A 23,522-nucleotide genomic window follows, 5' to 3' on the forward strand; every position below is an offset into this window, starting at 1 on the left:
ATATATCGTAAACATTCATTTTATATGAATAACAGGTGATGCTTTTCTAAAAGCTGCAGAAGTGTTTTGTACAATCTCACACAATGTAAGGTGTTAAATCATCGCCAACAAAATGAAAATAAACTGTACCTTATAAGAAATAAAAATGAGGCGGTCCATTTTGAGAAAAAAGGTCTAAAAGAGTTATATTTGACAACAATGCGTGTACTGATAAATAACAAACATTTTTAAAGTAAATAATTAAATTGTGCTTGTCCTAGAATATTCACATGATAATATTAACATTAAGAATTTGCTCTGCTACCTATTGGATCCAGTAATCAAGAAAAGATGAAAAATAATCGTCTTTCCAGTTTATATTCAATATTGTTATGTATATTTGATTTAATTATATCTGATTTAATATATATATTTATTTCAATTTAATTGTTTGTCAGTTTTTAAAAAAAATTATTTTTCATTACATGATATTATAATGCAAATTTATTCACTGGAGATGATAATTTTTTCAGAAAATAGTTTGACCTTGACTGTCAGTTTATAAACACCAGGTGTTGATCTAAATCCTGACCTTGTTTCAGAATTTGTAGCAACCTTTATAAACATAGTTCTATTTTATTTTAAAATGATTCATTGTTTCCAAGGTCATGATGGGACTTTGTCTTTAATATATAAACAATTTTTTATTTTTTTATTTCTAAGAGTAAAAATGATTGGTTTTCGTCAGGGTCACGCTGGATAAACGTGATCTGTTACAAGTACTTGCTTCTATAAACGTCTAGAAGATGATCATGTGACCCTTGTTTATGTTTTAGAAAGCCCATATAACCCATGTTTTGGAGAATTAATCTCAGCAGAAGCTGAGCTGTTAAACTGTTAGTTATATGTTGTGCTGTTTGGAGTTATTTCAAATTGCTTGGTTTGGAGTTATTTCAAATTACATGTACTTGGATTCAAAAAGATTAATTCCATTATGTTTTTTGAAAATACATGTGCTCATGTAATATTGTGGAACAAGGAGTTTTTTTAAAATAAAATTTTATTTATCGAGCAGACCATTCAGTCAGGGTTTGTCCCACCTGAAAATGCCTATCATAATCACTTTGCATTTCGGCCCCTACTTTTTGAATTATTTTTTATACAAGGAAAATAAGTGACAGCGCATCTATGGCCCATGCTTCATTCTCCAGTACTGGTGAGATGAAGGCTGGCAGTTATTCTATCTCATTGAAAACAGATTTATCATCAGGCAGCCTCCAGGTGCACAAATATGCAGAAAAACTGTTGGTGGCTGGATGGTTTTGTGTGAAGGGTCTGACCCATTCTTAACAATGAAATGATTATGACATTTAGTCTGACTAAACTAGTATGCATAGATCTGGTGATTTTATTTGAGGAGATAGGCAACCACTACAAAAATGTCTGACTTCGAGAGGACTACCTTTCCATATATTTGGTTCTTCCCTAAATGAAATGCATTTACTATGGCCCTCATCTCTAGGATGTTAGTATAGAGAGGTAACTCTTGTGATTCCATCCATAACGACCTTGGCAATGTGGAGCACATGAACCTAAAGAAAAGTGGTTAAATTAAATAAGATTCCAAAGAAAAATAAAAACAGTTTTTTTTGTCCAAAGTATGCCACAGAACAAAAGCAACATACTTCATTATTTACAGACTTTATTGTATATTTACAATGTATTTACAACAGCATGTATAAAGGCCTGATGCCTGGGCCTAAGAAAGAACATCAGAATCAGAAACTTATGAAAGTTTCAACTGATGATCACCAACCCTAATTTTTCATAATTCCCTCTGCCGACATCTAAACCAAAAAACTGATTAAGTTTCCCCTGTTAAGAATGAACATTTCTTTGCACCTAATATGTGTTTCTTCTATATTTATTCAAATTAACCAAAGGTCCAAATTATCAATAAGCTGCATTTTTGGTACCACTAAATTTATTTTGCTAAAAACACATACCTTCAAGGAAAGTGTAAAAAGACTTTAACAATGGCCTCAATTCATGGTATGCAATGACATAATGACAGATGTTTGGATGAACATATGCACAGACAATTGTCAAATGGAGCTTCCACAAAGACAGACTCAATCAAAAATGAATTATTTTCCAGGAAATTTGTTCTGAACATATCCTTCTTTGCAGCTGATGAGTGTTCATAGACTTCAGGTTAATCCATTTCATGTTTAAACCTTGCACAATTTTTTCTCACTTTTTAGCCTCCATTTTCTTCCTAACCATTTCCTTCAATTGTGTCAAGATTTTCATCTCTCTCTTTGTCCTCTCCTCGTGGTTAAAATTTGCCAATGCTCTCTTCTCATCGGCACTGTATATCTGGTTTTCTTTACGCAGACGCACAGCTTCCATTCGTCGATGTCTACAGACAAAGGAAAAAAATGACAATTATAAACACACATATTTCTACTCTATATGATTTGGGCATGTCAATTAACACATGCATACCCATGCAGGAAAATATATTTTCAATAACTATAAAACTGACAATAAATCAATGGTGTGACAGTTAACATGCATTACTTAATATGTATCTATGCAGAAAAATACATTTTATATAGTAAACAGAAACACATAATGCATAATATCTATAGTGTGACTGTAAATTTTTGCATCAGTCAAAAAATACATTAAACTAATATTAAACAGAACATTCTCTTAACTAAGTTTCAACTTAATTTTGGTATAAAAAAACCAATGGTATTATGTATAATTCTTCAGAATATGTAACATTTATTAATAAGGTTTTACACATTATAACCTCAAATATCTGCTTAAAATATGGGCTGTTTACTTGTCTCTGATTGTATAATTCTCTAAAGTTTAGAACACTTTTTATTTATAAATTTTTCGTATTTGCAAAATAACTTTATCTTCAAAGTTTTTTTTCTCTAAAAGTTTGAACTGTTGGGTGCAAAACCTAGATTCTGAATGGAGCACAGCTCAAATAACTTGAGTAAGAACATTTTTATCATAAATTGTTTCTTTGGCAATATCATATCACATTAACAATAGGAATTATTTTCAGCTACCTCTTGAATCCAACACTCCAGATGGGAAGTAACCAAGACACCATACACCAACAAGGATGCTTGGCAAGTATGTGTGGAATGACTTAATCATAAAGCAGTCTGGTCAATTTTCTTGGAGAAACATAATTATCCTTTCTCAATTAAAGCTCTACCTGAACAAATTAATGTCATTAGAATGGGTAAGATCAGAACAAATAGCATAAACATCCTACCCTAAACCATGGTTATCCTTCAGAGGCCCTGTGTAAAGGATAACACCACTCTCTTTAAAACAAGAGATAAGCTAGTATAAGAAATTGTGAGGCCTCAAAGGATAAAACCACTCTCTTTAAAACAAGAGATAAGCTAGTTTAAGAAATTGTGAGGCCTCAAAGGATAACACCACTCTCTTTAAAACAAGAGATAAGCTAGTATAAGAAATTGTAAGGCCTCAAAGGATAACACCACCCTCTTTAAAACTAGAGATAAGCTAGTATTAAGAAATTGTGAGGCCTCAAAGAAAAAGTAATGAGAAGCAAGTGGAGTTTTCTTATACTCTCCCCCCCCAAAAAAAAAATATCCAGGCAAATTCAGAGACAGCTATGAATACCCATAATATGGTTATGCTGCTTTTAACTGATTCCAGTAAGATCATTTGGGCAGCTGCCAGCAGATACACCAGAACCAGTTTAATTTCTTGTGATTCTAGATCAATGAAGATAGAAGAGTAGCATGACTGTACATGTCAGCTGAAGGCCAAAACAGTTTTCAATCAAAATGCTGTGCTCAAAAGCAAGTCTTGCTAATCTTATGAGAAGAAGTTTCCAAAGGGCATATCAGCGACATGTGAGAGTATGTTGAATGAATCATCCACGTAAACCAAAAGGCCCTGACTTTGGGAGTTATGCCTCGCCTTCAGATCTTCAGAGAGAGGAAGAGGACTGTATAGCATCACAAAAGTCTTCTGTTGATTTTATGCAGCTTTATGAGAGCATGAACTGGGTCTTAGTGTGTCAACTCTCTCAAAGGGTCTAAAGAAGAGATAGTGGATGAGCAGTATAGTGGATGAGCAGTTTTTGATTACATGAGGAAAGCAGTCTGTTTGCCATAAAATCTGAAGCAGTTTGTGACACAACTGATGGATTTCTTGACAGCCCGTGAGCTGACATAAAGTCCAAACAATAATGTGTAAAACTTGTACATGGTTCCTTATAATGCAAAAGGAAGGAACCTGCAAGAAGCCAGATGTATAGGAATATGAAAGTAGGCATGCCTGGTCATGCCTGTATTGATTGCAAATTTGTTCTTCTTCACATAAAGCCAGACCAACCATGCTGTCCCAATTCTGAACACTGGTGTGACTACTCAGCTGCTGATCCAACTCAAGTTGATAACTGCTTGGTGCTTTGAGATGTCAGTCATGGAACGAGACAATGAAAGTGATGGGGGCTGAATTAATGAAATGAATGAAAACAGTCAGATGGCCTTTAAAACCACTTGGCTCAGACATTAATTTTCAGGAACTATTTTGATTCAATCCTGATAAATGTGAACAAGCCTCATGCCTACAGGCAGATTGTTGGCAGGTTAGTGGAATAGAGTCTATTACCATGATTTGACAGGCTAAGGACAAGAAAAAACAAGGTTTCTTCTTATTTCAGGATAAATTTCTACTAATGCAACTCTTAAGCTAATTTCTGTTCCCTCACTTGTAGCATTGGATCTCACTTGTAGCATTGTACTTAATAAGCTGATCAAGGTTTTTGCCTGCATTCAATATGGGGGAATGTCTTCTTCTGGCATACGTTTCATACTGGTTTATGATATCATGTAGTATGGAAGAAGTGGTATTGTCTATGGTCATATCCTGGCTCCTGTACTAAAGGATAAGCCATGATAATTGGACCTCTGAAGACTGAATTAGTGGAATGGCAACCAATACAGTTTGCGAAGACAGGCTGGCCAGCTAGAATAATGGCTGGGCAGAAATGTCGAAGGGTTCACTGAATGGGCCTTAGCACTGTAGCTGAGGTAGGGCATACATTTAGCATACCTGGAAGTTTCAGATTTACTTTCATGAAGATTTCAGCCCATGAAATTAAAGTAATCTTTCTGAGACTCACTTTCACATGCAATGTTGCAATATACAAGAAATAATAGAAGCATCTGCAATGGCACAAATAGTCAACCTTCTCGAGCTTGTCACAAAAAGATTGATTACTGGTCACCCCCAAAAGTGTGCAAATCCAAAAAAGACCCATTAGTGAAGGGATTTAGTATAAATGGTCTGACCCTTTCTTGACAGGACACTGAGTCTACAAGGAATATGTCCGATTTGTACAGCAATGTTGAGCTGGAAGCACCAACACAGGAATTGCCAAACCAGCAAGCAAAGGTTGGGTGATTTGATTTCCCCTTGCTTTAAGTGACCACCACCAAGTAGTTTGATATGATTTGGACAACTGTCCCTCAGAGTTAATTTTGCCAGAAATGAAACCATTAATTATAGCTTTCATTTCTAAATGGTTGATTTCCATAGACATATCTTCTGGTCCCCTTATGCTGTTGGCAGTCTTGAAGACCTGCAAGAGGTAGACTGCCCAGCAATATATATTGGTGTTCAAACATACAGTAACTTCTGGATGGAGCTTTTCCAGAGGAATTCCTATCATGAGCCAACCATCGTTTCACTGATGACTCAGGAATGACATCTTACCTGCGATTCTGATCTTTTGATCAAGTGGACTGGAAAGGGATTCAACTGAGCTAGCAATTTCATTTGTAAAGGGTGCATGAAAGAGGAGGTAATGGGCAAGGGTTATTACCCTTTGTCATTATGATCTAGTTGGAAAAGAGGTATTTTATATTCTTTTGTTGGGCTGGATTCAAGAGGTAGCCAGCTTATATTCTGAACATTAATGTAATTAGGGAACAGGTTATAAAGAGAAAAGCAAACAAAAATACCAGTGAGAAGAAAAAAACTGAAGTCACCAATGCTTAAAGGTACAACAGCATTACAATATTACACTGTAAAGCAAAATCTGACATTTCAAGATGTAATCAATACACTGTTGACAGTATCACAGTGAAAGATTAAACTGAAGGACATGCAGTATATGGGTAGCCACCTATATTGACATGGAGAAAATAATAATAGCATACTACTATTAAAGTGTGTACACACACACACACACACATACATATATATATATATATATATATAGAGAGAGAGAGAGAGAGAGAGAGAGAGAGAGAGAGAGAGATTTATACAGAAAGTTTGTTTTTATCTTTCCAGATGGTCTGGGTTCAAGCAGCAGCCGAAGTTAATTGCTAATGTTAATCTGATTGCATAATATTGGACTGACAATATGCCCCCAGTTATTAGGAATATACATCAACTGACTGGACTTACAATATACCCACTGTTATTATGAATAAACATCAGCTGACTGGACTGACAATATGCCCACTGTTATTATGAATAAACATCAACTGACTGGACTGACAATATGCCCACTGTTATTATGAATAAACATCAACTGACTGGACTGACAATATGCCCACTGTTATTATGAATAAACATCAACTGACTGGACTTACAATATACCCACTGTTATTATGAATAAACATCAGCTGACTGGACTGACAATATGCCCACTGTTATTATGAATAAACATCAACTGACTGGACTGACAATATGCCCACTGTTATTATGAATAAACAGCAACTGACTGGACTGGCAATATGCCTACTGTTATTATGAATAAACATCAACTGACTAACAGCTGGTGGTATTTAACTGGATTATGGGAATTCTTTAATTAAAGTGAACTCAAAAAGCATCATGGCAGGGATTTTCCAAAACTTTGTCATGGAATATGGGAAAACTGTGTCCAAGCTGCATATGGAGTGTTAAATGAAGGAGAATAAAAAGACTACTTTTGGTCTTTTGTTTGCATTTTAATTTGCACAAATAATAATTTTAATTTTAAAAGACAAGTGTATCCTTTGAACTGGAAATAGTGAAGTTAACATTTTGAAAATCAGATGCAATTTGGATTCAAAATGGGATCCATATTTTGGCCCCCCAAATGGTCCAAGAAAATCCTTGATATATACAGGTTAATGAAATTTTCATACTGTTTCCATGTTGGAAATCTGTATTAAATCAACATACCTGCTACCACTCATGACATATCCAGTTGATTCGTAGTCTGCAATCTCAGATGATGTTAGACCGATCTCACCTCTTCTGGGGATTCTTTTGCCTTCTGCAATATATGCTGCCATAGCAGCACCTTCTCCTGGCAGCAAGGCCTTTCCATAACTGCAAAATACACAAAATCTGTGATAAGCAAAACGACAAGATGGATCAACCAGAGAAAGCAAAGACTGTGTGAAACATATTACTTACCGCCGATTATGACTTCGGAAAGTACCAAATGGAAATCTTAACTATTAGTCAGCCTAGTGCAGAGAGATGATATGTTTAACTTGTATATTGCCTATGTTTTGCAGGAAAGACAAAATAAATTAGCTTTCCTATATATAACAAAATTTCCATGAATAACACATAACATGCCCACCCTCTAGGTAAGCAATGGCAGTGCATTACTGGTCTCAATGACCTTTTTATTTGGTCAAGATGTGCAGTTTTGAACTAAAATGACTATGCAGAAACCAATATTGTTTATTTGCTTGTAATCTTGCTGCTCAATAGTTTCTTATGTGCATATTTCTGGAACTAGTTATATCTGCTGATTCTATACAAAAATATAGTTGTGCTATTCAGAAAACCTAGTGATATGTATGTTTAATTTGTTTTGTGTAATTGACCTTTGTCCTTAATTGAGGTTGGAGTTGGGCCGACCTACTAATGTCATTTTTTTTGTAAACAACATATTTCAATGTTAATTTTTGTCTATGACTGTAGATTATATTTTAAGATAATTATTACTTGTAGATAAACATGTTTACTTGAATTTGAGTTCAGGACATTGGTTCTCCCCTCAGAATTTCCTGGTCTGCTTGATGTTTGCCATGTTCTCTATTAAAATACATGTAACATACCTGACCTTGTTGAGAACTGAAATATTTTTGGAAATGAACTTTTTACCCTCATCCTAGTCATTGTATTGTGTCTTAGGTTTTTATAGTAAGGTTGTTTACATCAGTTATTTGTCCCTACCTTAATATCTGAGGTGGAATCTGTCATTTAGCTGTGTTTAGTTTTAATATTAGAGGATTTATTTATATAAATTTTTCTTTTGAATTACAAAGTGCTCATTAATACTTTCAGACTAAATCACTATTCTGGGATTATTGTGAATTCATTTAAAGACATTATGATACATCAAGACTGTTAGCACATAAACACTATTCTATGGCTACTGGTACATCAGCACATTCAAGATTGGAACTGATTAAAACACAACTGGAATTCATCTGGAATAATGAATTAATTTTGGACTTGTGACAGAACATTTAGAACTATTAGGGATTTAATTCACAATACTATAAGTTATTTTTAAATTATTAATTTTGTCATTTTTATTCTGGGGAGATAAATTATTTTGTTGAATTTTTAAAAAGTTTTGGTTTTTGCACACCAAATTCTAAAATGTTTCTAGGATTTCCTGTTTATCTGAGATTAAAATTCTGAGGTATAGACAATACCTAATTCATAAAAGCACAGAGACAATATTTCCAAGTTACAACTTGCTGCCACCCCCTTTCTATGGAATGATCCTCTACTTACAATCCCCTTAAAAATGTTATCACATAGCATGTAAGACCCAATCACAACTTATCTGCTAAAAGGTAGATCACAAACAGTGTAATTAATGGCAGATAGAAAGCCAATCAAAATGAAAACCCTTAAATAATATTGTCATTAAAGATTTTGGGTTCAAAATGCTAACAAACACATTAGATCACATTAGAATAAACCTGAGATTTTGAACAAAAAAAGTAGCATTGGAGGGGGGCGCTACTTTTTATTGTATATGCTTGTCAGTCATTATTGTGCTGCTATATCTTTTCCTGCCATGACATTTTAATAGTAATACATTACCTGCTGTTATTACACTGCTCTGTGGGAGGCTGATGGCCTAAGAGAAGCTGTCAAGTGAATTGGCCACTGTTGCCAGTAGGATGTTCTGTTGCCGACTGGAGAATAGCTTGATACAAATGGGCGTAAGCATAAATATCCTCATTTTAAAATAATACTGATCAAAGGTAAAATGATGTGGAGTGAGATCACTCTTGATTTTCATGACATCATCAAAAGAGGAATGGTTATAAAAGACAGCAGTAACCCTGACAACAAGGGCTTTGATTTTCATGAAAGAGAGATCAATCTCAAAGAGAGACTGATAAGATCTTAAACAGTCAGAAAAATGAACCTTGTGATGGTGACTTCTGATTGATTGGGAGTATCTTTTAGAGTGAGAAAAACACAGTTACGACTTTCTTTTTCATTGTGATTTAGACAGAATGCTATGGCTCTAACTGACCTTGATCATCCCAAGTATAAATATAACTCAGACTGGGGATTTTAATATAAACAGAGGGCATAAATATGATCCAGACAAGGGATTTTAATATAAATAGGAGGGCATAACTATGATCCACACAAGGGATTTTAATATAAATAGGAGGGCATAAATATGATCCAGACAAGGGATTTTAATATAAATAGGAGGGCATAAATATGATCCAGACAAGGGATTTTAATATAAATAGGAGGGCATAAATATGATCCAGACAAGGGATTTTAATATAAATAGGAGGGCATAAATATGACACAGACTGGGGATTTTAATATAGATAGGAGGGCATAAATATGCATGGCTCCCATGCTTTTCTAAAGATAAATTTCCAGGTCATTTCCAGGGTTTTTCTAGGATGAAATTAACAGCGGGCACAGAAAATTTAAACTTATATTATATCGACTTACACCTGGTAAGTATTGTAATCGTTATGTCTTTAATCCTCTGACTAGACGAAACTACCGCATAGATGAAACCTCACCTGGTACTTGCCATTTGCATTACTAGTCACATAACTTCAAAAATCTCAAATGACAATAACGAAAGTGCAATAGTCACATGATATCAACAAAAACTCTTTAATGTTATTGTACATTTATATTAAATGAAAGTCAGATAGTTTTTGTAAAAACCAGCAATCACGCCAGTCTGATTTATCAAGCAGAGAGCACAAGTCAACGTGACGGTCACATGATAAAACAAAACTCCAGAAGTTGTTCTTGGAATATATAAATATGGAAAATTTTGTATTCTTCATTTTTGTTCTTTTATTACAACCAGTATACAATTATCATTTAAATTTTTAATTTTTTTTTTTCTCTACAACATTTGAAAATGTCGGTAGTTAGATTTGTGTACTCATGCGATTGGCAAAGCAAATAGCAAGTACCCGGTCACAGTTCATCAATGCCGTAGTGTTATCTCATCTTTCAGCAGATTAAAGAAATAATGATTTTAATACTCACAATTTCTGAGAAAATAGTAATTTTCATATCGTTTAAAGTTTGGTAGGCCATCCAGGAAGCAGTTATGCTTTGCCACTACAATATTGGCCTTTTGTGATGCTAGGCTGGTTTTCATACCTTCCATAAAAGGCGTAGATATTGAGCTGACTTTGAAAATAAAAGTCTACTAGACGAATCTAATCCAATGAGCGTTTAGATTGACTCAGCATATATGTTTATTGCAAGCACCCAAATGATCCATACTCCACCTGGATGACAGCTTCTGTGTGGAGAAAAAGATATGAGTCGCTGCATTTTCTGGACCTACATGCGTCTGAAACATGTACTTTCAATTCTGCACCAAAGAGTAGGTGCTAACACAGTAATGAGTGTTCCAAGCTCAAGACTGTTAAAGGACTGAAACTAAATAAAGAAAACAATGTCTCAATTTTTTCCATTTACAAATAGGCTAAGCTCTCAAAGATTCTTTTTCCTACAAAATAACTTTCATTACCAACCAATCCTGACCAGCCAAACCCACATATACTCTATTTTATGTTCACCCATTTCCAGGTTAGTTCCCATTTTCCCATAAAATTAGTACCATGTGTCTTTAAGAGGGCTGCTCTATAACTGATCCTGAGCAGTCTTTATCACCAAAACGGAAAAGTGATGAAAAAACAACAAAAATTATGACTGTAGCTAAAGGGGAACAGATAATGGGATCAATGTATTTCCTAATGCACCAATCACAGAAAAGTCTACACTTGACATCATAAACCTCAGTCAAAAGAGGGTCCTGGCAGACAGATCATCTGACATGAGTCCCTAGTGAAGGTCTAGATTTGGAGGAGTGCTGTGTATAATGGACCCTTTGAGATATGACAGCAGATTCCTCCTCAGCAGTAATTTTCTGGGATCACTGATCAACAGGTTGAGGAGATTCTCGAACCACGATCAATGGGGCCACATGGGAGCTATCTGGATGAGCCATGGCTTTTGAAGTCCTTACTCTGCAAAGAATCTGAGGGATTATTATGAAAGGTGGGAAGGGATAAGTGTACAGTTTGTCCCACTGCAAACTGACATTGCTGACTCCACACACATTCTGGTCAGGCACTGATGAGACAAAGATATATGACTTTCTTCCTGGCCCAATACACAATGTGCTTGCTAAACAGGTGGTATGTGTGTCCCATGCTGCCTTCTTAGGCCAACATTTATCAACACCTAGATACATTATGAAAGACTGAAATGAATATAAGATTTAAAACATTAAACCTGAACAATGTATTAGTTATTATTACCATGACACCTACTAGTGATGTAATCAAAAACCTAAAAATCGATAAAAAGGGTTAAAGATACACAACAATAAAGCAAGGGCTATAGAGAAAATAACACACAAGACAAAGAAAAGAACATGATGGCATCAGAAATGCCAAGATGACTTCAATGATGAAGTGTTCAGCACTCAAGAGATGTGTAGAAATGCATAGTCCAAGAAAATGAGGGATGATATACCAACTGTCAGAAGTGGACTTAAGTATCTGACTGAGATCATGTTGCTTTTTATTTTGAACCTCCATTTACTAATAGCAGGAGGGAATAATAGACAGGTGACTGGCACAAGTAAAATATATAATAACGCAAAAAGTGCATGCAATGTACCTCTACTATCAAAATGGAGAATTCTCTGAATAATCTATTAATGTAACAATGGTCTCCAGAAGTGGGTATAAAGTTAACCTGGTTACACATTATAAGAAAACCAAAATATTCCATTAGGCAGCATGATTGAGATGTTTCGCTGAAGCCCTCCCATTTTAAGTCAAAGAGTTAAGAAATTACCATTAAGTATTTGAAATACTATCTCACAAGACATTGCTACAACAACAAAAATGCTCTTCCTTGCAGCAGTATTGGAGAAAGGCTAAAAATAGTTAAACGAATTCTGCAGACTTCAGCAAATCTGGAAATATTACATGTCTGTGCCAAAAGCGGAATTCATATTTCTTTACCACAATACAGCAAGGGCAGACATGAGTCGGAAAATATTACTGGTCAACAAGGTCGATAAATCTAGAAGCTACTGACCCTATTCACTGACCAGCATAAACATGGCTTTCAGTGGCCTCCCATTAGAGCATCAGGAAAGTGTGTATAAATATGACAGATTAAATATAACATGCAAAATTAAATCTCCATCTTGACTTATGCTGTCATACTGTACTAGTAGACAATGAGTGCAAATCATTCTGTGACAGGAAAAAATATCAAGCTTTTATGCTGACTGGTCAATCCCCTAAATGTACTGGATCACTGACAAATAAAACTGCAACCTCCTCAACTACCAGATAAGCATTCAGTAAGGTAAACAAGGACCTGCAGACTCTCGTAACTGGCATCAATTTATTCTGTGTGGATACTATCGGAATTAAAACATATCTAAGAATGTTCAGATTAGTTCTGGTGTTAAAATTTCTTAAAAATTCTGTTAAGTACTACTGAAAATAATAGACTGGTCTGCCACACTTTCTACTTGAAATGTCAGCTACCTTGGTGATAAAACTGCTGGTGACTGGCTTTCAGACCTGTGACTATATTAACTTCCATACAGAAAAACCCTGAAATTCACCTAGGGCTGGAAAACTACAACTGCAGAGGCAGTCAAGATCACATACACCCTGTGATGCTACATTATGTGTACGTAATGTTAATGATATTCACCAACAATAAACAAGACTTGCATGTTGACAATGGTACTCATTATGTGTACCCAATGTTATTGATATTCATGAACAATAGACATGACTTGCATGATGACTCATTATGTGCTAGATGTACTAAGACCTTCAAATTCTTTAATGCCGTGTTTTAGAAAAATATGTAACAGACAATAAAAAAATCTTTCTTTAATATTTGCTGGCAGGATATAAATACTTAACCATTCTGGATATCAGCTCAACCCCAGCACAGATTTTATCATCTACTGTTTACTCTCTCTCATACAACACACAAAAAGAAAGCATATAAATACTCACTCCAGTTGACTGCTGGTGTTAGCTTTAGGTTCATTCAGCAGTGGTCCCACAATGTCTTCCTCCTCTTTCTCAAGAGGTTCTGAAACAACAAAAGATGTGTTAAGCTCAAAATAAATTAAAATTATAATTATTAATGTGGCAACCATGCCAACTGCTTAGTTCAATGCATGTTAACATTTACAAAATTTGTAAATTGTGTGAATGAACATGAACACAGTACATCTGGTGTTGGTAAATGCACATGTCCATACAGCATATCTGAATCCATTATCAAGTTTTTTCAAAATATTTATATGTAACAGATGAAAAAATATTACAATTTTAAGGATGTTTTAATTAAATGTTCAAATATTGTCAGGAAATGAAATGATATGAACTGAATCCTGTCATAATAATAAGTAGATGACATACAGCAAGTGAAACTGATTTGATAGATGGCACTGCTCACATATTATAGCATGCAGATACATACTGCCTGTCATTAGGTCAGAAGAAGAATATTTTTGCCCATCTGTCATTTGCTAAAATGATAAAATTACACACCTGCCCAAACTTCAAGTTGCCAAAATATTGAGATTTACAGTATTTATTATTACAATATATGTGTCATTTTGAAAAGGCCAAGACTACTTTAACCACGATGCAATACAATCACTGGATTTTTTAAGAACCAGCAAACTTCATACTGATTAACACAAATAATTGGGGGTTTTACATAATACTAATGAGGACTTTGTATAGCGCCTAATCTTTAGAAGCTCTAAACGCTTTACAACATTAGACAACACCTTTAAGATAAAAAACATATAATAATATTATTACAAAAACAAACACCATGCAATTAGAAAAACATTAAAAAATAAAAAACATGCTGAGAATATTTAAGGTAGGAAACATTATTAGGTCTTTAAGTTTGTTCTTGCAGTCAAAATAAGTGAGTTTTGAGAGCCCTCTTGAATGTGATCACTGTGTCTTTGTGTCTAAGTTCAGTGGACAATTCATTCCATGTTGCTGAGCCTTGGCATGCAAAAGAACGCTGTCCATATGACTTTGTTTTCATAGTGGGAATAATGAGTATACGATTGTCAGAAAAGGAGCGTAAGTATCTTACTGGTGTGTACAAATGGGTGAGATCGGATAGGTATGTTGGACTAGAGTCCGACAGTGAAACGTAGCACAGAGAACAAATTTTGTGTTTGATTCTGGATCGAATGGATAGTCAGTGTAGGGTACAGAGCAGTGGGGAGGTGTGTTCTGATCGTGGTACTCTAAGTATGATCCGAGCAGTTGTGTTTTGAACTTTTTGAAGTTTCTGGAGTAGATATTGAGATGAACCATACAGAATTGAGTTACAATAGTCCAGTCTGAAAGTACTAATGAACACACAAGTGTTTTAGTGGCATCAACTGAAAGATATTTGTGAATTGAGCTGATACGTCTCAGCTCAAGATATGCAGCCTTGCATATGTTCATGACATGTTGGTGCAATGTGAGAGTACTGTCCAGAGTAACACCTAGGTTTCGTACTGATTGTGTGAATATAATGTTGGCGCTGCTGATATTTATTGTTTGAGGTAAAGGATATGAATGAGAAAGTTTTGTGTTGTGATCATAAAAGTCTCAGTTTTATCATCATTCATCTGCAGCTTGTTACATGTCATCCATGATTTCACATCAGAAATGCACCTCTCTACACCTTGGATGGTAGCATCAACTTCAGTTGGGTGGCTAGATTTGTATATTTGGGTGTCATCAGTGTACAATTGGTGAGACACTGGATGATGATCTATGATACTTGAGAGCGGCTGAGTGTACAGAATGAAGAGAACAGGTCCAAGAACAGACCCCTGTGGAACACCACAACACAGATCAACTGGGGTGGAGTGTATTCCATTTGCAGATACAATTTGTGTCCACACAACAAAAAGCCATTTCAGTTAATTCAAATACACAATGACATCATGATGGTACAGAATTTTAATTACTTGCAAATCTCATGACATCATGTCAGCCAAAGAAAACTGACCTCACAAGGAAATCATATATATATATATATATATTCTGTTGTGAAATAATGCAATGTGCAATCGCAAATCAGACCTCACAATATGTCCAAAATTGTACAAAGTGTAAACAGCGCAGACCAAGATCAACCAGCAGCATGGATAGCCATTCTACATAAGTGAATACACATTCCATTCCCTTGGCTGATCAGTTAAGAGAGGCTGCCATGCCTGTATGAGAAATCTGCCAGACAAGCTTCAATATTGAGATTAATATAGTATGTGGGCAAAATTGATGACTATATCAAGCTTCACGGGGGGATGGGGGCTCAACAGTTAAGTGAACAAATTTTGCAACGTAAGACAGACACTAAAACTATGTATTTCTAGTAAAATGTTTCTTCAATAATACTTCCCCAATCATAACACCATAGGAAAACTACTACTACCTCGCATATCCAGCCCACCCAGATAACACTTTTAGCTAAAAAGGCTAAAAGTTATCTGCCCACAGGAGGCAGTCAGTCAGAGCGATCTTCCCTTGGCACAGGGATTGGTGGCAAATCGCATGAATATCTCAGTTACCACTGGAGCATACAATATGCTTTCTATGTGATGTAACTGTGGGGAGGCTGGGAGGGTGTATGTGTATTATGACTGGGTAAGTATTATCAAAAAAACATTTAACTAGAAAAAGTTGGTTTCTTCTTTAGATAAGTTTTTTGATCATAATATAGTAGGAAAATAGATAACAGCTGGAGGGAGATACATCTCCTTACCTTGGAGAGGCCATCTCTGATCCACAAAGGTATGCGAGACAGCTTCTAGATAACCTGACTGGAAAAGACTCCATCTGTCTGAGAGCAGTTTGAATAGGGAAAATTTCCTCTCCTGCAATTCCAGTAGAAATCGTGCCACTAGACCAAGGTGAGCCCTTTGGAATGAAAAATCTTTTTCATAAAAGCTGGAGAATGTGGATTCCAATCTCTATCCCATAGCATGGATAATGTCAGAGAACAGTTCCACTTAAGTGTTATGCTTGGAGCAACTGCTGTAACCTCATGAGCCAAAATGTGTAACAAATTCAACTGAGCTGGGGTTGTTTTTCAATATGCAGAGTGAAGGATAACCCACATTATCCAAGAAAATAAGTGTCTATGCTGATATATCTTCCTGTTCTTTTTTGAGAGGAGAGGTGTGATCTCCCTCTGTCCTATTTAGGTACCAGCTTGCATTGGAGCCTGTAGGTAGCCTTGAGCAGTAGTGTCCAGAGTAGACACTGATTTCATAATAAAGGTCTGGTTACCCATGGATGGGAGCCAGTTCTTGGCAATGAAAGTGGGTATTGTCATGAGTGAAACTGACCAAGATTGTCAGAACTGCATGTAGTTCATGTCCAATGATTGGGCATTATTTTGCTGATTGTGCCTGCCATCGCTAATGCAGTGAGGAAGCAGGTCTAATATGAAAGGTTGAGTCAATGATGCCCTTGAAAGCAGTTAAAATGGTGTCTTGTTCAGTCAGGTTAGTACCAACATATGTTCCACTTTAGGCACTGAGCCAACATTTTTGGCCATGCATAATCAAACTTGGAGGGAAGGTCAGATAAGTCTTTGTTTTGTCCTATATTCTCTCTTCCATGATAACAAAAGGTGTCAGCGATCAGTGATCGATACTGTTGGTGCTAACTTTTTCTTTTTGAAGAGCTTGAGGAGAAAGTTGGCTATTTGTGGTATCGAGGCCTGCAGAGTTATAATGTATTCTTGTGTGGAAAATTTGCCATTTGCCTTCATATGCTTTCAGAGTGGAGGGCCTTCTTACTTGAGTAATTCTCTCCATGACTGGTTGTGAGAACTCTTTATTTCAAAGGGCCATTTTTTTATATAATCCAGACATGCTGCTCTCGGTTGGGATGAAACAAGTGCCATCATAGTTGTTTGAGCAGATAAGGGAAAATCTCACATTTCTGGGGAATTTCAGTTGCAAAATTGAGATCATTGATCCACAAATTCTCCCATTTGAGTGGTCCAATCAGGATGAGGTGACATTCTGATTCCCTTGCTTTCTATATCACCTTTGGAATTAGAGATGTTGGAGGACAAGCATATGCATTCAGGTCATTCCAATATATGGATAGTGCATCAACTGCTCAGGCTTTTGGATCCTGGACTGGTGAGACAAAAAGGTTGGGAGTCTGGTATTCCACCTTGTTGCAAATAGGCTTTTCAGAGGTTTGTGTCCAAGGCAAGTTCCAGCCATCTTTATGTTGTTTTCCCTGTATGTCCCTGTGCTGATGCTGTGGTTGCGGGGGAAGGAAATTAGTCTCCCTGATGGTTTGTTTGCAAACAAACTCAATCTGGCCATTAAAAAGGAGATGAGAAGATAAAGGCTGTGATCGCAGCTTTGTCATATTGTGATCTTTAAGGAAGGAAGAGGTAGAGAACACTGCACTGACATGTGAACCTCCTCAAAATTCTTTTCAGTATTTTCATGGACATTTTCAGTATTTCATGTCAGCTTTCAGTATTGACAAGTGTACATCATTAGTATCTAACAAAGATATCAATGCATCTTAATTCTATCATGTAAATTGTCAAGGTGAGGAATGATCCATACAGCAAAAATGATGCAAAATATTTCATATTTACAATATATGAAACAAACATTTATTAATGAACATTGGTAATGAACTTAGTTGCAAAGGTCTTAGAAAACTGTGAAGCGAAATCTGTCATGTCATAATGGAAATAGACCAACTTGGTGGGAAGGATATTGTCCAGTTCATCATATTGGGATGGGGTCGATGTATCTGATGTGTGAGATTTAACTTTTGCTTGTTCTTTCTCTTGCTGTTCAGCAATAGATATCAAGTCAAAGCCTGAAGTGGCAATCAATATCACCAATAACGATGAGTCCTGTGGCAGTGAATGGGGTGCTGGAATTGTCTCTAAATGTTTAGATTTTCAGAGTTTTGTTGCTGATGCACCATTTATTGATTTATATCCCTTATCCACACAAAAATCTGCACTGAGGATACATAAGCATGTATAACCTTATCATGCCTTCATCATTAGCTGTGCACTGCTGCACTTTCCACTTAGGTGCCCCAATCATAGTATTCCACTGATATTCAGTCCATGCTGAACAAAATTCACATGTGTTGATAGCTTCACAGCTGGAACACAGCATACAAGTGGGGTGAATAACAAAAGCATTCTTCAAGCACTTGCAAAGTTTGCATCTCACATTGCGCATGGTCTAATCTGTCTGGCAAATGGAGCAGAACGTATAAATGTGTAGTGCTGCACAACGCAATGTCAGTGCAGAACTACACCTTATAATGTTTACCTGGAAATTATTGCTAGCAGATGGTCTAATGAAAGCTATTGAATCTTCTGTACATTATATCAATTTATAATACGACCAGTAGGAAGGAACAGTTATTGTCTGTACAGGTAAATTCAGTGAGGTTTGGTGCACGGATTCTAAGACTGCATTGGCAAAGAAAACTTACCTGTATGTACCCAGTCATATTAGAGTAGAATTATACAAATGTTAAAGAGTTTTCTATAGCCACTATAGTTGTGCATGCACATACAAATTATAACACTAGTCATAACTATTGTGAAGTTGCATAGGCTACCCATGTAAGTACATTTATACTATAAAGTGTGTGATAATGGTATAGTGTTATAAAGAAGTAAAGACTCCTCCAACTTGTAATTGTAGAACTTCCTACTTCTAAAAATTTTCGATTTTGCGAGATCACTCTTGATGCGAGTGTGCATATCGGCACGAGAAGAAGTAGTAACTGGGATATTCAAGGCATTTGCCATCAATCCCTGTGCCAAGGGAAGATCACTCTGACTGAATGCCACCTAGGTGGGCAGATAATGTTTAGCTTTGTTTTTAAGGATAAAGGATTATCTAGGAGGTCTGAATCTGCGAGATAGTCTTAGTTTTCCTAAGGTATGATTGGGTAACGTATTTAAAGAAGAAAAAGCTTACTTTTCTTTTCAACCCACAATAATTCTTCATCATCATTTTCTTCTGAATCTGATGATTCTTCTGTCTTCTTGGACTTCTTTTGCTTATCTTTCTTTAACTTCTTGCTGGAATTAATAGAACATTAAATCAGAACCCAATGATAAGATGCAAATCTGTGTATCTTTTTCCTGCCATAAATAAAGTAAATGCTTTTTGATGGCCCATTATATTAACAATCAGTTTAACTTCCTGACATTTGTGCGAATCTGAATTAGGTGAATGTAGATATCTAATCGAGCATACTCTGTGTTGCTTTTGCCACCAAAGCCATTTGGCGACTTTTCTAAGGCATGATATCCATCATGAAGACTCATTCTGGTAGTATAAGACTGTGTTGGTTAACAAAATACTAAAATGTTGAAAAAATGTTTATATACAACTCATGTTATATGCTTCAAATGATAAGCACATTTCTGTCTCAATATGAGATTTAAAAAAGTGTGTATATTATGCTAATGATTTTACAATTTTACAGTTTTCATGAAAACTATAAATCCTGTACACTAAAACCTGCCAAGGAAGACTAATCATTATGGAAGGCCACATTTTAATTGCACAGATTAATCAATGTATAAAGTGTTTTGACCTGTAATGAGACCACCTTGCTTGAGAGAGCACCTTTATTGACAGAAATGGTGGTCACTAAAGACAGGTTTTACTATAACATCTTTCCAAGATACATGATAGACTAAGCTTGGCAAATACATAACAAGCTAACTTTAAAAAAAATGTGGACTAATCATGTGTCTGTATGAGATGGATGCCCCTACCAAAGTGATGCAATGACAAGCAAAGTTCTGTGTCACACATGGGCCATAATTCCTAAATTTTGCTTGAAAAGTGTGAAAATCAAACTTGGCCTTGGTCTTCTTCAACAGAAACAGAAAACAATTTTACTCTCAATTCATTCATTTTAAAAATTGTTAAAAATCACACCTGACTTTCTTAATGAAAGCCATATACTAAAACTGATTTCAATCCCTGCTATCTGTTTTAAATTATTAAACAGAAGAAAATGTTAATAAAATCTAATGTGATGTAAAGGGATGGGATGGGGAGGGCTTGGGAACACTATATCCACCATCCACATAAATGATGCAGGTACACAAATAATAACAAGCTTTGCAAATTATTTACAGAAAGGTCTAATCTGTCCTTGTACTATCAGGAGTTATAAGTTATTTGATATCAAATAAAACTCTATAACCATCAATATACATACATTTCAAAGTCAACAGAGCTTGGAGAAACCAAATCAGTATAAAGATTGGCATAACAATGCTGATCCTTCTCTGATTATCTCCCTTTAGAGTAACACCGATTCACAATTTTCAATCCTGCAACAAGTGTGCCTTAAAGGAACTGATGCTCTACTGTCCCAAAAAATTTCCAAGAATTCAAGACAATTCCATTTCTTCTTAACTGCTGAGTGTTAAAGACTGTCTCTGATATTCTTTTAAAATTTGCCACTGACAGTTGCAGCCATATACTGGACATAAGATTAGCACCATTTTCATTCAGGACAAACAAAAACCATTAGAAACGTTTGGTGAAAATCACGTGTTATAATCATCCATTCTGAAGAATTAGTGACAAGATTTTCAAAAAAAATGTAATCGGGTCATATATATGTCAATATAAATGTGCATACAAAATTTCATTTCTCTACTGCATGTGCTTTTTTCTGGAACTGTGCTAGAGAGGATTTTGGCATGATTTTCTAATCAAGTCATCTATAACTGAAAACTAATACAGTCATACAATTTCACTGGTCTACTTAACCTGGCTTTTGCTTTATCATGCTAACAAACAATTCTAACAAGATTATCTACATATGTATACAAATAAGCTAGCCAAATTTCATTTGTCTCCCTTGAATTATTTTTGTGTTGTTGTTGTTGTTGTCGTGGGGCTTAACGCCATTTTTCAGCACACGATAGGCTATACATGGCGGCCAGTATTAATGGTGGAGGAAGAACCTGGGAAAACCCCGGAAAGAACCACCGACCCTCGAGAAGCTACTGGCAAGCTTTCTCACATACCCACATTGGCTGAATCTTAGACTTGAACTGCCGCAGACAGAGATGAGATGGCAGTGATCCATAACGAAGAGCGCTTTAGACCACTCGGCCACTCAGGGCCCCTATTTTTGTGTAATCTTGCTGACAAACTTCCCAGAATGAACTTATATTCATGTATGGATGCAATGGTCAGAGAAGATGCACATGTTACAATAAAGAGGGGTAGCATAAGAGAAACTGGCAATAGCACACAAAGAATAAAGAGGGGTTGCATAAGAGAAACTGGCAATAGCACACAAAGAATAAAGAGGGGTAGCATAAGAGAAACTGGCAATAGCACACAAAGAATAAAGAGGGGTAGCATAAGAGAAACTGGCAATAGCACACAAAGAATAAAGAGGGGTAGCATAAGAGAAACTGGCAACAAGAAAATTTAACATGTAAGAGACGATAAAATGAGAGAGAACTAGGAAACATTTTGAAAACAAAAATATCAAAGCCACAAGGAATCAATGCTCAAAAAACATTTAAAAAGAGATACATAAATATGTAAGTCTAAATACACTAGCAAAAATCTCATACAAAAGACAAGGAAACACAAAACTTCTCTAAATCAATAAACAGGGCAAAGAAAACCAAATAAGAATTGCGTCACTACTCACCTCTTTTTGTGCTTTTTATGCTTCTTTTTTCTTTTCTTGCTCTTCTTTCTCTCCTCTGCATTAAAGAAAATAAAATTCACTATTATAATCTAAAAACCTGACCTAATGAGAGTACCGAATACTTAGTGGTTTGAACTGGTAACAAGTTTTCAGATGGAAACGTGTAACTCCAGAGTTTTCAGATGGAAACATGTAACTCCAGAGTTTTCCGATGGAAACATGTAACTCCAGAGTTTTCAGATGGAAACACGTAACTCCAGAGTTGTTCACAGTCCTTTTTACTATGTAAACACACTTTTCTAAATAATCTTGATAACCTTTTTTCTAAATTTTCTGTTTTTATGTTACTAAAGAATTTATAATAACATTTGATGCATTTATTTGAAACTTTTATTGTGATTTCATTTAAAAGCATCTGCAACTATTGTTCCAAGTATTACCATCAGGGGAAAATATCCCTTAGCGATAATACTATCAAACAATAACTTACTTGTGAGTTGCCTCCCTTTACATTAAATAATCAAAACGAATGGTTAGTGGATCATACATTGTTACTAACTTTAGTAAGGCCAAAATGTTTTCTTTTAACACAATTATTAGTAACACAATCGGTATTTGCTATTTTAAAAAATGAACATAATGCAATGAGCTTGGAGGAATTAAAATTTATCCAAGTCTATAAGCATCAAGAACACTAAAATCAAACATTTAACACAACAAAAAGGAAAGATTATAAACCCCACAGTAAGATTGATATTTTAAATTCCTTTCAGTTGTGTTCCCATCAATACATGGATTCTGCAAACTAAGTGAGATTATTATTCTCAAAGGAAATGTGATTAATTACCAAAAAAATTAGGAGAATGGAAATGAGTTACCAAATAATTTAGTGCAATGTTGATCAAGTTTCAAATAAATTAGGGGAATGGTGATGAATAACCAAACAAAGAAAATTATAATCAAATACCAAATACATCAGTCATTAAAAATATATAATTAAATTCTCAATTGGGTTTCACAGATAACAAAGGAAGATTTGTCCTATAACAATTATAGCTGAGCACCAATGACCAAATAATATCACATCTTAAGACCTGAAACTGCCTTAATTATGTCTAGTGCAAAGTTGCCACATGCTTTTGTTAGACATGTTAAATATAGTGAATGTTGTCCACATATGTAAAACATAATTCATACATA

The 23,522-nt window shown here is 35.5% G+C and overlaps 1 protein-coding gene across 1 annotated transcript in view; it reads right to left on the reverse strand.

The window, feature by feature from the left end:
• Nucleotides 1-1,664: 1,664 nt before the first annotated feature.
• The window catches only part of LOC149799378 (uncharacterized), a 54,388-nt gene continuing 32,530 nt past the window's right edge, over nt 1,665-23,522 (reverse strand). Inside the window, exons 7-11 of the mRNA XM_089958711.1 lie at nt 22,323-22,377; nt 19,601-19,704; nt 13,590-13,668; nt 7,228-7,377; nt 1,665-2,401 (exon numbers count right to left, since the gene is read on the reverse strand). Coding sequence (XP_089814837.1) covers nt 2,233-2,401; nt 7,228-7,377; nt 13,590-13,668; nt 19,601-19,704; nt 22,323-22,377 — 557 coding nt within the window. The 3' untranslated portion in view covers nt 1,665-2,232. The remainder of the gene's footprint in view (nt 2,402-7,227; nt 7,378-13,589; nt 13,669-19,600; nt 19,705-22,322; nt 22,378-23,522) is intronic.

The sequence above is a fragment of the Sinohyriopsis cumingii genome, chromosome 5 (assembly GCF_028554795.1).
Source record: "Sinohyriopsis cumingii isolate HCF-2022 chromosome 5, ASM2855479v2, whole genome shotgun sequence".
NCBI classification, from domain to species: Eukaryota; Metazoa; Mollusca; class Bivalvia; order Unionida; family Unionidae; genus Sinohyriopsis; species Sinohyriopsis cumingii.